Source organism: Sceloporus undulatus, chromosome 5, assembly GCF_019175285.1.
Source record: "Sceloporus undulatus isolate JIND9_A2432 ecotype Alabama chromosome 5, SceUnd_v1.1, whole genome shotgun sequence".
In the NCBI taxonomy this organism is placed as follows: domain Eukaryota; kingdom Metazoa; phylum Chordata; class Lepidosauria; order Squamata; family Phrynosomatidae; genus Sceloporus; species Sceloporus undulatus.
Genome location: NC_056526.1, coordinates 165,626,597 through 165,641,115, shown reverse-complemented (window position 1 = coordinate 165,641,115; position 14,519 = coordinate 165,626,597). Strand labels below are relative to the sequence as shown.

The 14,519-nt window shown below is 39.3% G+C and overlaps 1 protein-coding gene across 1 annotated transcript in view; it reads left to right on the top strand.

The window, feature by feature from the left end:
- EGF (epidermal growth factor) overlaps window positions 1-14,519 on the top strand; it is a 74,802-nt gene that overhangs the window by 4,508 nt on the left and 55,775 nt on the right. Inside the window, 4 exon segments of the mRNA XM_042470080.1 lie at window positions 3,672-3,871; window positions 5,237-5,418; window positions 7,141-7,374; window positions 9,385-9,584. Coding sequence (XP_042326014.1) covers window positions 3,672-3,871; window positions 5,237-5,418; window positions 7,141-7,374; window positions 9,385-9,584 — 816 coding nt within the window.

The following is a 14,519-nucleotide window of genomic DNA, read 5'->3' as shown; positions in this document are numbered from 1 at the left end:
GTCTTCTCAGATTGATGTGACAGCCAGGAGTGCCTGTTATCAGCTTTGGCTGATACGCCAGTTGTGCCCCTACCTGAAGCAGAGGGACCTAGAAACGGTTGTACATGCTCTATTAACCTCGCGTCTTGATTTCTGCAATTTGCTCTTCTTGGGGCAACCTTTGTGCCACGTCCGGAAGCTTCAATTGATACAAAACATGGCAGCCAGACTGGTCGCCAGAAAATCCAAGTTTGACCATATTACACCTATTTTAAAATCATTACTTGGCTGCCTATTAGCTTCCGGGTACAGTACAAGGTGTTGGTTATCACCTATAAAGCCCTACATGGCCTGGGTCCAGTCTACTTGAAGGAATGCCTCTTCCCATACAATCCGTCCCGTACACTCCAATCCTCTGGTAAAAACCTTTTACAATCTAGAAAGACCAGACTGGCGGTGACCTCCCGGAGGTCCTTCTCTATCACCGCTCCATAAATGTGGAATGACCTTCTGGAAGAGATTTGCCAATTATCCTCGCTTGAAGCTTTCAAAAAGGCGACAAAAACCTTTCTCTTCCAGCAGGCCTTCCCCGATTGATAATGTCCAGAACGAACTGAATCCCCCTCCTTTTATTATTTTTCTTATTTGTGGTTTGTCTAGTAACTTTGTCATATTGTTATGTATTTTTAACAATGTTTTATTGTTTAATTTTATACTTGGGAGGGAGGGTTGGGCTGGGGTCTTGTGGGGCTTGTTGTTTTTATTGTTGTATATTTTATAAACTTTGCTGTTACCTGCCTCGATCCTCAAAACGGAAGAGGCGGGATATAAATAAATATTTATTATTATTATATACCAAATAGAGACCTACCTGTGAGTGACTTTCCAGGTGGTACAAAGAAGAGGTCATCTTCTTCCAATTACAGTCAGCCCTCCATATCCACAATTTTTTTTATCCACAGATTCAGGCATCCATGGCTTGAAAATATTCCAAAAATATATAAATTCCAAACAGCAAACCTTGATTTTGCTTTTTATATAAGGGCCACCATTTCCTGAACCACAGTATTTAACGGGATTTGAGCATCCATGGATTTTGGTATCCATGGTGAGTCCTGGAACCAAACCCCAGCTGATAACAGGGTCCCACTGTATTCTGTGTGCTTTTTTTTTGGCACTAGTTGGCACAAGAGCCACATCTATATACACTCAAGGAAGATTTGAAGCCTGGAAGCACCTCTCTGACATTTTCCTTCTTGCATTTTCATGAGCTCTCAATAATAATAATAATAATAATAATAATAATAATAATAATTTTTATTTGTATACCGCCCTATGGCAAACCAATCCGGGCGGTTGACAACAGTAAAATATAAAATATAACAATTAAAAACACTTTATCCCTCCCCCCCCCTTAAGACAGTATTAAACAGTATAACATATTAAAAACACAATATCAAAGCATAAAAACAACAATTAAAAACTAAAAACCCTGATATCCCTCTGTTGATCCTCAACCATCACTAAGATGGGGCCACGGGAGGAATGAGGGAATCAGGGAACCTGAGCTGGGGTGGTTAATCTGGAAAGGCCTGCTGGAAGAGATCCGTCTTGACCGCTTTTTTAAAGCTGTCTAATGATGTTATCTGACAGATCTCATGCGGCAGATCGTTCCAGAGTTTGGGGGCGACAGCAGAGACTGGAAAGAACTGGAACATGAAACATTGCCTTCATAACAACAAATGCCCATAGGCATATACTTTTAGAAGAGCAGATATGGCACTGAATATTGCTATGAATGCTGGATATGATTAACAACATGTCACCAAATCATACAGCCTTCAAGAGATCCTCAAATAGGATGTTCAGAGAATATAGTGAAACAGGTTGTTTTTAAATCTCAAAATATGACTGTTGTGAATGAACAACAGTGTGCAACAGTGTGGTATCAGTGTACCCCCCTGGATCAAACTAATTAAACAAATAAATAATTTCTATCAAGCTATATGCCAGAAATCTCAGGGTAGAGTACAACATGCGCACTGTCCAACTTTTCACAGATAAAAACAGACATTTATGGATAACAGCATCAAAGTGTGGTTAAGACAGCAAAAGTTGTTAAGCCTATGGGAGAACACACAAGGTAGGCTGCAACAGTTTAGCCTTGTCTGAGTCTACAGGAAGGACAAGATACTGTCCTCTGCTTTCCTCTATACCCATCTGAGTTAAACAAGTGCGAATGACTTTTGGACTTTGAACTCAGTTTGGAGAACTGAAGTACACCAAAGACAAAGAGGGAAAGTGGGATGAGGAGAGAGAAAATAATTTCATAGCTAAAATTATGTATTCCAGCCTCACTTGTATTCTTCCATATATTTATGCCTACAGCAAAATTTTAGAACAAGCAATAAAAATAAAAATTAGAAAATTGATTTAATTACAGGAACAACTATGAATTTATTTATTTTTTATACCTGCATGTCCATTAACTCCTTCAACAGCAAACTAAAATGACCTTTCTTGTTGCAGCTATTTAGTCCTCTGATGTCCTGTTAGAGTAGGCTAAGATAGTGGGAAATTCCATGTCTGGACATCTTGGTAACAAAATGTATACAAATGTTTGAATAATGTGGGAGGAAAAATGCAAGCAATAGCAAGGTCAGATTCCTAAAACAAAAATCTACTTTGTTGCAATACATTTAATTTATCATTTCTGTAAAACAAGTCAGCAAGTTTAACAGTTTCACACATTCTGTGAAAGCAATAAAAAACAGAATTACCACAAATGTAGAAGCAACTCCTATAAGTGAATATTCCAAATGGAGCAAACTTGGTTGGTCATGAGCCAAACACTGCCCACTGTACATCAGTAGTGCCAGCTAACCTACTACTGAAAATAATTATAATGTAACACAAAGACAAAATAGGTTAATGGGAATTGTGTTGGAACAGGACTGGTCCTAATATTAGACATGATGAAGCTACTGCCTCAGCTGGCAGATGCTGGGAGTGGGCAGTGGGAAGCACCCAATCATTAATCTCTGTAGGAAGGCAGAACTATGTAGGTCAGCCATTTTGTAGTGTATTCCTAAACTAGTTGGCTATACTTAGGTGGGGTGGACGGCACTAACCCAGCACATGGATTGAAGTAAAATTTATCTTTCAGTTCAGGCTGCTTCTGTGCTATAGAAAGGCTGAGGATAATGGCAACTGTAGTCCAACACAGCTGGAGTACAAGCTCTGTGTCAAACAGTGCAATCCTTTAATTGTCTCTGCAGGTGTAAGCTCCACTGAGTTCAATTGGAAGCATGTGGAAATGTGCACTTGAAAACATCATGTTACACTTGGAACTTTGAACTGCAGATGATTAATTTTACTGAAATTGGAAGTTGTAAAAACCTTAAATTAATTCATTTTTCTTTAATGTAGATAACATTTTCATCATGTGAGTGAAAGTACTATATTTTAGACACTTGAGTGTGATATCAGATGTGGAAATTAGAAATATATTCCAGAGGAAATTGAAATCCAAATCTCAGCCAGGTGTTCCATGTTGGGAGAAAGGCTGGATATAAAATAAAATAATGCAGAACATCAACAAAATAGTGTAATGCTGAAAAGTGCTTAATCTAAGAAAAACCTTTGTCTTTGAGGGCAGACATTTTTTCCACTCCTTTTTATTTCCCCTTTAGATTCAACTCCATTTCTAATTTTCAGCCAAGGCAACACTATTTTTAGAATAGATGCAGATGGGACCAGTCACCAAAGACTGGTGGCTGATGCTGGTTTATCAGCATTAATAGATTACCATTATGGAGAAGAACATCTCTACTGGGTGGACAAAGAAAAAGGTCTTCTCCAGCGAATATACCTAAATGGCTCAAATCAAGAGGTAATGGAACATTTATTTATTCAAACCATTTTGTACATGATAAATTTTAAGATTTAATGGCAATGTTGTTATCATCACTTCTTAGCCTATGGTCCTTGGAAGTGCGTCTTAGAAGCTGTAGAACAAGGTGGATCTGCAGAAGGAGAGAAAGGCCCATGGGCAGAAAACAAGGCCAACCCATGCAAGTCTTTTTGCTGGAAAAAGGTTTACATAGAAACCTTTAGTGCGTGTTGGTTCTTCAGTGATGGTAATAGAAAAAAAGTGGGGAAAAAAACTGAAATAAACTGGAAAAAGTTTTGAATCTACTATATCCAAAACCTTCCTGTGCTCTTGTCATGTCTCTGGATCAGGCATGGGAAAAAGAACACCAATCCTGGAAATGGTATACTTATTTGGGATCAATGGGATCAATGGGAGACAACTGGGATCAGTGAAAGACAACAGGAAAAATAAATGGTGCTGGTGTTGTTGGAGGAGGACTTGCTGCTGTTGGTGGTTGTGAGGAGGTTAGTGGTGAGGGAAATAGTGGAAGAGATAGGTGATGGAAGAGAGGAGAAAGTAGTAACCCCCTACCCTTGTATTTATGTTATTAGAGTACAGCAGTCTATTTCTCTGGATTTTTGTAGTCAGGTAAGAAGTAAAACAAAACTCAATCCTAATGTTTATTTTTTTCAGATAATATATGCTATGATAGTTCAGGAGGGGAAAAATCATTAGATAGCTACAGAAGCCACTAAACCTGGATTCTACATACATGTTGGCATGCTGAAAGCCATGATGGAGAGAGCGTTTATGTGTGCCTACTTCCTTATAACAAAAAGGGAGAACTGCTAACTGGCTTTCTTTAAGAAGGGGAAAGTAAGCATTTTACATCATGAGTGATTACCTAGAAAAAGTAAAGAGAAGACCCAGTGTCTATGCCCACCTGGCTATCTATCTGCCTACATATCTCTTACCCTCCACTTGTTACATTGGCTGACCTGTCTTGCTTCTAAGACCCTTTTTTTCCTTTGGTATGAACTCTGCAAGTCTTGGAATTAGGTAGTTCCTCTGCCTCTTTTTTTTCTTTTCACCCTTCCAACTCATGGGAAAAAATAATGAAAACAGACCATACATTCAGTTTAGCACTTCAAGGCCATGTGCTTCTGCAGTTAACAGACTCCCCTTTCTTGTATTGCTGAGCTCTGTGTTAATGCATAAAGATGGATGTCTTTAAGACCAGAAAAGTTTCAACTTTTAACTCTTAATTTTAGTTAGGGTGAATGTGTTATCGAACTGTAAGTGAAGTTGTTCTTTTTAGAGCAATGTCTATATATTCTCCTGCTCCTCTTCTTCCTCCTCTTCTGCTTGTTTTTTTTTGTACAGACAATTCATTATATAGAAAAAGATGTTTCTGGGTTTGCAGTAGACTGGATAAGCCAAAACATTTATTTGGCTCATTACCTAGAGGCCACTATCGAAGAAATCAACCTGGATGGAAACTATTCTCAAATCCTTGCAAAAGATGAACATCATCCCACAAGTGTTGTTGTTGATCCAAGCAAAAGGTAACTCAGGATTGGCTTTAAGCTAAAACCAAATACAGTTCTTAGCCTGCATCAACAGGAGTCTAGATGGAGGAAAGCTGTGGTGTCACTCTATTCTGCTTTGGTCAGGCCTCATCTGGAATATTGTGTCCACTTCTGGGCACCACAATTTAAAAAGGATATTGACAAGTTGGAATGTGTCCAGAGGAAGGCGACCCAAAATAGTGTAAGGTTTGGAAACCAAGCCTTATAAGGAGTGGCTTAGGGAGTTGGGGGCTCTACAGAATGACCTGAAGGAGCGGCCTGCAGCTCTGATCCTCATGCCGCAGCTCCAATCTGGCCTTTTGAGGGTTCAAAAAGGAGCCACAAAAATCCCTCAAAAGGGTGCCCCAGCCACAACGGCAGGGCTATATGGTACCCCTTCAGTGCTGCATCATCTGGACACAGTGCCGGAGGTGTGCCATGATGCCGCATGCCATTTGGAGCAGCGTGCGGCATCAGGGCACCCTGGGGAGTGGAGTCAGGCATGTGTTGTCAGGATGCTGTGCCTCGACTCTGCCCCCAGGCTGGCCTTTTAGGAAGGTCTGTAAAAGCCCTAAGATATGTTTAGCCTGGGTAAGAGATGTTTAAGAGATCACATGATAGCCATATTTAAATATTTGAAAGGGTGTCATATTGAGGAAGGAGCTCCAGAGGTTAGGACACAGAGTAATGGATTCAAACTACAGGGAAAGAGATTCCAACTAAACATTTGAACTTCCTTATGGTAAGAGCTGTTTGACAGTGGAATAGGCTGCCTCAGAGTGTGGTGGAGTTTTCTTCTTTGGAGGTTTTTAAACAGAGGCTGGATAGTCATATGCCAAGTGTGTTATGATTGCATATTACTGCATGGCAAGCCTGGATGGCCCTTGTGGCCTCTTCCAAATCTATGATTCTAAGGCATGCAGTAACAATGTTGCAATAAAAGACCAGTATCTTAAACATAATTTCATTTAGAGTAGTGCTCCTCAAAGTGGTGATCTGTGGACCAGTGCCAGTTCATGAACCATTGGCTGCTGGTCTATAGGGCATTTCCTGGACAGAAAGAAACAGTTGTAGCCAATAGGAACAAATATGATAGCAGTCCTGGAAACACTGCAGGGAGGAAGTTGCTGGTCCCTCATTTCAAATAGCCTCTATACCACTGATTTAGAGAATCTTCTCTTGTTTGAAAGATTATGAACAAGGCTGGCCCAAGAGATTCTGCTGCATGAGGTGAAGAACAAGACCTTTCTTTTTTATCTCATATTGAGGGTGGGGCTTATGTTGCCCTCTAGATGTTGTTGGGATGCCACTCTTGGCAGCCCTAACTAACAGTGGTGGGAAACTCTAGATGTCAGAATTCAACAATATGTGAAAGCCCACACAATTCCCACCTTTATGTCTTCTTTAGTTTAAACTGGGAAACTATGGCCCGGTACAGATGGGCGTTTTAGACACCCTCGTGATGTGCTAGGGGTTGGTTGAGGGCGGAAAAACAGGCGCCGTCAGGCTGCCCTTTTTCGGCGGTCTGTACCACGCCTATGGTTGAAACCAAGATTGAAGACTAATGGTTGTCCAAGTAGTACAACAAGTGTAGAGATTTTAAAAATAAAGAAAAGTAATGAATGCATAAAAGGGCAGTTGAGAGGGAAATCTATACTGCTTTATTGATCTTGAGATAATTTTCAGTAACAATAATGTCGTAACTGATTTTATCAATAGGATTTTATTTTGGTCTTCTGAAGGAACCTTTAGTAGCATCTACAGAGCAGCTCTGGATGGAAAAGAAGTGTGGAGAGTTCTGAGGAGCACTGGAAAAATCAGAAGTATGTCACTGGATTTTCTTGATCAGAAGCTCTTTTGGATTCAGTACAATGATGGGGATGATGAAATTTCACATATCGGATCCTGTGGCTACAATGGTAGTTCAGTACATTTGCACAAACAAATCATACGGTATGTTTATGTGTATAAAATGTCAAATTGACAGAAAAATTGTCCCAATCCAACTAGGCTCCATAAATGTGTGAATTTAAATTTCATTATAGATCCCTTGCCTTATACAAAGGATTTGTTCCTCCCACATAAGGAAAATCCGTGAATGATTAGGCCCCATTCATTTGAATGGGGCATGTCTTGGGTGCATGCCCCATTCATTATATTAGGGCTCACTATCCCTGTGTGACCTCAAGTCTGCATATGGCGAGTCCGCATACGGTGTGGGGGCACACCATGGGCTTGTCTACACACATAGAGGTGAGATTCAGTTCTCCCTTTCAAACTGACCTTAGTCACATGAAGTATGGTCACATGGCTCTGATTTCCTCTCTGTCTAATACATGCAAATTTATGTATTTCTGAATTCCTCTCTTCCCCCTCCGGCCTCACACTGATGTCACTATGGAGTTCAGTCCATATACACATGTGAATATCTGGATTTTCCACCCAAAACCAGGATAAATCCCCATTTCTCCCTCTGGATTAAAGCCTAGATTCAGCTTCAATTATTCTGTATATCATTTGGACAGCTCACTGTGAAAACTAGGTGAAACAGTTTTATTTTGCCCATGTAGATGCACTATTTTTTCTCAAAGGTAGCACCATGTAATTTCAGCAATTTTCTTCCCACTGCAAGGAAGTCTTTGAGAACCACAGAGATTTATGCTGTCCAAAATTTGCACATGGTAGATTTGCTTAGAAAGCAGCATTTTTCTGTGCAGAAAACAGCATTTTCTTCAGAGAAAATAATATTTCAATGGAGGACCATATATCTCTATATGATCATGTCCAGGCTCTAAGATCTTGGGAAAGGCCTTTTCTCAGTCTTACCACCTACCCAGGCACATTTTCTGGGAACAAGGGCAGCCCTCCCAATGGAGACTGGGATGGCTCCCTACTTGCTGTCTTTCTGCCAGCAAGAGAAAACTTTATTTAATATCAAGAGGCTTTTAATAATGGCTGCAACAGGCTTGCAACTAGTTTGCTGACTTGTTTATTTTTTATTTTCTGTTTTTAATAGACACTGAAATGGTTTTAATTCTCTGGAGTCTTTAATTGGATTTTAAAATAATGTTAAAATATTTTTCATTTGTGTTTATGCATTTTAATTTGTATTTATTTGTAATATTTTGTAAACAGCCTTGAGTCACAGCATTAGGTTAAGGAAGATATAAATGAATATTGGTAATAATAATAGTAATATTCTGCACTTTTTTTTAACCTAGGCTGTATCCACATGGGCCAAATAATATGTCCTTCACCTGTTTTCACAGAGATCAATCCTGATGACATGGGGCCCAATCTCTAGTTCTGGTGCGAGCAACTGTAGATGGCTGTTTGCATGTGTATCCTGCTGTGCTGCTCACTACTGTTGTCATGACTTGCACCTTCTGAGGTCAAAATGAGGTGCCCAGCCACATGACTGACATTGGGTGTCTCATTTTTGGCCTCAGGGGTAGTAATCTGTAGTAGTGGCAGGAGGCACAGTGGTATACATGTCAGCCACCCACCATCACTCTGAGTACCAAGTAGTGCCACCACTCTGAGAGAGCCAGGGAGGATGTAGGGCAACTCTAGGGCCAGAATACTCTAGGCTACACTCGGAGTTTTCTGGCTTGTGCAGACACCACCCTAGAAAAAGTTAGATGAATTTGAATCACATTGAAAAAATCAACAAGAAACATTATTTGCACAACTCAGGAATGGGTGTTGTGTGGCCTTCCAGGTGTGGTTGTATAACAACTCCCAGTGTTCCTCACTATTGGCTATACTATCTAAGACTAGTTGGATTTACACTTGCAAGACTGCATGATTGTCACCATGATGTAATTTAAGTTTCATTGATTTCAATTGAATGTTTATACAAATCTGAATTGCAATTTATTCCTCTAGACTTTTGATGAGAATTTTTTTTCTAGAGCATGAAATTTAATGAAGAGATACTGCCATTTGTTTATTTCCCCACAGAAACCATGTCTATGATATATTTCTCTTTGCTGACCATATATATTATTCTGATTCTACTGGTACTATCGGGAGGGCCAACAAATACACAGGGAATGTTGTAACTGCAATTAACCTCCAGCCAACAGTTTACCAGCCTGCTGAAATACTGGTCGTGCATCTGTTTAAGCAGATCGGCAAAAGGATGGATTCTAAAGCACTTGGTAATTCTTAATGCAATGGCATTAATAATATATATTAGTTTAAATAGTTTAAACCATACATCAAATAACTTGAGAGTTTCAAGTGATTTTTTTATTTTATTATATCTCTTGACCTTTCCCCCCCAATGTCATCCTCTTTGCAAAATTTATTTGCTCAGTATGCTCACCGAGCAGATCTGAAGTCTGTGCTATCAATCTCACATTTCCAGCATCTATTTTGTCTTCCTTGTTCAGGTAAATGGGAGAGTATCAAAAACAATGGGCTCTTCATAGCTTCTGGGATTTGGTTCCAGGACCCCCCACCCCATGGATACCACAATCCATGTATGCTCACTCCTATTGTATACAATGGCATAATAAAACGGGGTCCTTTCCATAAACTGGGACAATTATCTTTTCCAATTTTAGCTATTTTTGCTGGCATCCAATGCCATCTATAAAGCATCTTATAATAATTTTATTTTAAATCATAACTGGTCATAAATTTGAAATTTTTATTTCATGATCTTATCCACTGATCACCTTGGATCGCATATCCAAAATTTTCCATCTATTGAATTGTGCAAACGTTTATGGTTTCTTCTTCCATTCCACTGGGACAATTGATTTAATTCTTGTTCTGATGTTAAAAGCCATGAACACCCTCATTTCACCTCACATGATAGTCCTTTCAATAGACAATATTATTTGTATTCTGCTTTTCAACCATGTGAGGGAAGTGAATATTCCACATTCTTTCCCATGTAAATGTAAATGTACATCGGTCTTACTCTCAGGTATGTGTTTATAGCCAGGATTTCAGTTTTCATTGTTCTTTGGATATATTCCAGAATAAATAACCACAGAAAAGTGATATCTAGGAATAGTTCAATTCCTTTTGATCATGTCATAAGATGTGATTTTGTCCCCATTTTTCTTATCAGTAAAATTCAATTCCTTGTTTAAAAAGAGGTGCCTTTGAAGATATATCCAGACCTAATTGCACACCAGTATAAATCAATGAACCTTCTGTTTCATAATTATTTCTCATTTTCATTTCATTTTTCTGCTTTTCCCTCAAGATATTTATTTAAATCTTTAAATAATATTGTGTAGTGTAAAAGTTTATTCGGTCATTGACCAGCAAATACAATAACAATCAAGTCACAAAAACCATTATTAAACTCTAATTATAAAAACTTTGGATTGTACTACAACTATAAATAGCCAAAGAGATAAAAGGATAAAATGTAATTGTTATACATAAAATACAATCACAGAGGTCAAAACATGAATCATGTAACACAGTCTGCATCTGACTCTGGTATCTTCCCAGTTCTCTATCAATATCGATCTCAGTTGATATTTCAATTTCATCTCTTCATTAGAGGGCGTGTTTTGCATACAATGTAACAGAATTTTGCTACTTTATATACAATGCTAGGTATCTGACAGTTCAAAAGGTTACAAACAAGTAAGGTATCTGTACATCTTGGGAATTTTCCCAGAAGAGGGGTAATCAGTTGAAGTCGGGTATCTTTATAGAATTGACAGTATAAAAATATATGTTCAAGGGTTTCAATATCTCCTTCGTTGCAGGGGCAAAGCCGTGCATGGAAGGGAATTCTCTTGAACCTACCTTCCAAAACCGCTGAGGGGAGGGCATTGAATCGTGCTAAAAAAAAGGCTCTTCTAAATTTAGGTAGAGTGACTTGAAACAAGTATAGAGCAGGTGAAGACACCAGGATTTGTCTATTAATCAGAATATGACCAGGGAAGGCAGCAATCTCTGTCTGGCCTTCAATGTCAAGCAGTCTTTGTTTTATTAAATAATATTCTTATCCCTCCCTTACCCCAGTCTTCTACAATTTGCTCCCAAAACAGCTTACATAAAATGAGATCTTAGAATGTTTCTTTTAAGAAGAAATGACTATGATGACATGAAAGCCATTCATAATTAAGAAGTGTTAAGATGATGTTCTCAAAACTAGAGCATCATCCTGCTACTTCTTGGTTATGGGGTGGATGGGGTAGGCTTCAGTATATCCTTATGTACGTACATACTTCTTAAAAGTAACTTTCCAAACACTGCACAAAATACAAAGAAAACTGCCAAAAATTGAAGAATGCATATTCTTTTAAAACAGGAGTGTGCAACTGTGGAAGGCTAGGGGGCTGCATTAATCCTTTTGGAGGGGCAATTGCCCCCCCTGTACCTGCTCCTGCAAAAAATAAAATAAAAAATATCCCCCCATCCCTCCCTCAAAGCCCATTTAGGTGTTAAAAGAGCCCTGGTAGCACAGTAGTTAAGTGCTAGTATAGCAACCACAAGGTTGTGAGTTTGATCCCAGGGTTCCAAGGTCAACTCAGCCTTCTATCTTTTCCTAGGTTGGTAAAATGAGTACCCAGCTTGTTGGGGACAATTTGCTTACAGGTTGTAAACTGCTTAGAGACTGCTGAGTTCATTGATAAGTGGTATAGAAAAGTAAAAGCTATTGCTAAATGCTATTGTTATAGGGACATGGTTTTGGTCCTTCCTGAGCTTCTAGCAGGCATGTGGGGACATTTTGAGGGGGGAAATTATTGGAAAACTTTGCAAAATTTCATTTTGACTTCTGGGAGTTTAGGGATGCCTACTAGAGATAATTTCTGGGTGTTCTGTAGATGCTTTTTATCCTTTGGGGTTCTAGTGTTGGGGACTGCAAAAATGGCTCATAGCCTGCACTTTACCCATCCCGTAAAAAGAAAACACCTTTGAAGATCCAATTAGAAGCCATAGTAGGATGTTTGCTTTCCTTAAGTCTTAACTCCTGTCTATTATATGACAGCTTATACTTGGCCATTAGTCCATGCTGCCAAGTTTTCTTTGATAGCACAGATACAGCAATGTGTGTGTAATCCTTGGCTATTACCTATTTTAAGCCATAATTATATTGGAAAAACTCACTGTTTTCCCCACCTATATACCCCTATTTCTTTGTGCACATCTTATCCCTTACTCTGTTTTGGCCTCTAATGCATTGGCACACACAAGACCTTTATAAATAGCTAAATAATAATGATGTGGGTAAGAAATGTACAAGGCCTGAGGCCCACATACTTTGGGTATCATTGCTTCATCTGGAAATATGTATTTCTAATTTCTTAACCTTGGAAATGAAGCCCTACTAATCAGTCCTGTGTGGACTGATGCACAGAGATACATGTTGGCAGGTGCTCAGATGCCAGTTCATCATTGACAGAGGCTGAGGAAATCAGCTGACTTAAATTCGGAAATCATTATATAAATTCACCTCAGTTGGTGCTCCAGAAGAGGAGAGAATTTAGTGTACATGTCAGTGGTGTATGGTGAGCAATCAGTGATGGAAATAACATGGATCACAATAAAAGCTGGTAGCAGAATGGAAGAAGGCTTCCAATGAATGTGTTCTTCAACCTAAGGTTACTATTAGATTGTATGTTGTTGTTGTTCTTTTTGTGTTCCTTCAAGTCACTTATGACAACTCTAAGACAAACTTATTATGAGGTTTTCTTGCCAGGATTTGTTCAGAGAGGTGTTGCCATTGCCCTCCTTTGAGGCTGTGAGAGTGTGACTTGCCCAAAGCAAGTAGGTTTTCATGACCAAGCAGGGATTAGTGCTCTGGTCTTCCAGAGTCTTAATCTGACACTCAAACCATTACACCACACTGGCATTTATTTTTACTGTTCTTAAATAGTAATATTTATTGATCCATATCCATGTTTATTGTGGTCGTTTATCCTTCCTTACCTTTCTCTCTTCTTTCACATGAAGCTGTGGCAATGAGGGTTTATTTTTCTTTTCCACTTCCCAATGCATTAGCCTTTATAATATATGATTCATAGACTCCAGAAACTTTATTCTGCAGCAGGACATCTAGACTGAGGCATAGGAATATGGAGTTCTTGCAATATAAGTATCCTTGCCCCTCTTTTTCAGACATGGGTTCTTATAAAACATTGAGGGGGTGGAAAGGAGCTTAAATTGCCCAATCCAGATGAACTCTTTGTACTTTGCACGTGCATTGCTTGGCTTATCCAGCCCAAGAATCTGGATCGAGGGAAGGCTAATTAGCCTAAAGTACAAATGAGATTTATAAGGGGATCTTGCAACAAGGGAAACCTAGGAATGAAATCATGTAAGCTTTAATTAGATGTCCTGCAGAGGCCAAGCCAGTGTAGGTGCTGCTGGTTAAAAAAAATGCACAATCTAACATTGTTTTAAAAAGAAAATGAGTGCTGACATGCTTTCCACATACAATGCAGAAACTGTTTAAACTGTTCACTGCTTGCAAAGATCAAATTTGAGTTATTAGTTACATGCGCTTTTCGTTCCACTAGATTAATATTGCGTTTACACCAGGTCAAACCAGGATGCCTCCCACTGTTTTACCTGCCCTCCCCTCTGCATGCTCTCTTTGCTCTGTCCAGATTGTTTCACAGCAATGGTATTGGTCAGAGAGCCAATATAATGTACTTTTGCAATGCTCATATATAAATTCCCAGATTATGACATATAACTGTTATGCAGTGGTAATTTCTGAAGTGCAGGCTCAGCATAATAGACCCTACAGATGGGGTGGGTCCAGATATGCAGGCAGCTGTGTGATAAAAGAAGAAACATAGTTGGGTTGTTGTTGGTAGTGGTGTTGTGACCTATCACAGAGTTTTCTTGGCAAATTTCTTCAGAGGGGGTTTGTCATTGCCATCCTGTGAGGCTGAGAAAGTGTGACTTGCCCAAGGTCACCCAGTAGATTCCATGGCCAAACATGGATTTGAACTCTGGCATCCAGAGTCATAGTCCAATGCTCAAACCATTATGCCATATTGGCCCTTATTGTTGTGTGCCTTAGTTTTCAACTTATGTTGACCCTATCATGGATTATCTAGGCATGATTTGCTCAGAGGAGGTTTGTCCTTGCCTTCCCCTGAGGTTGA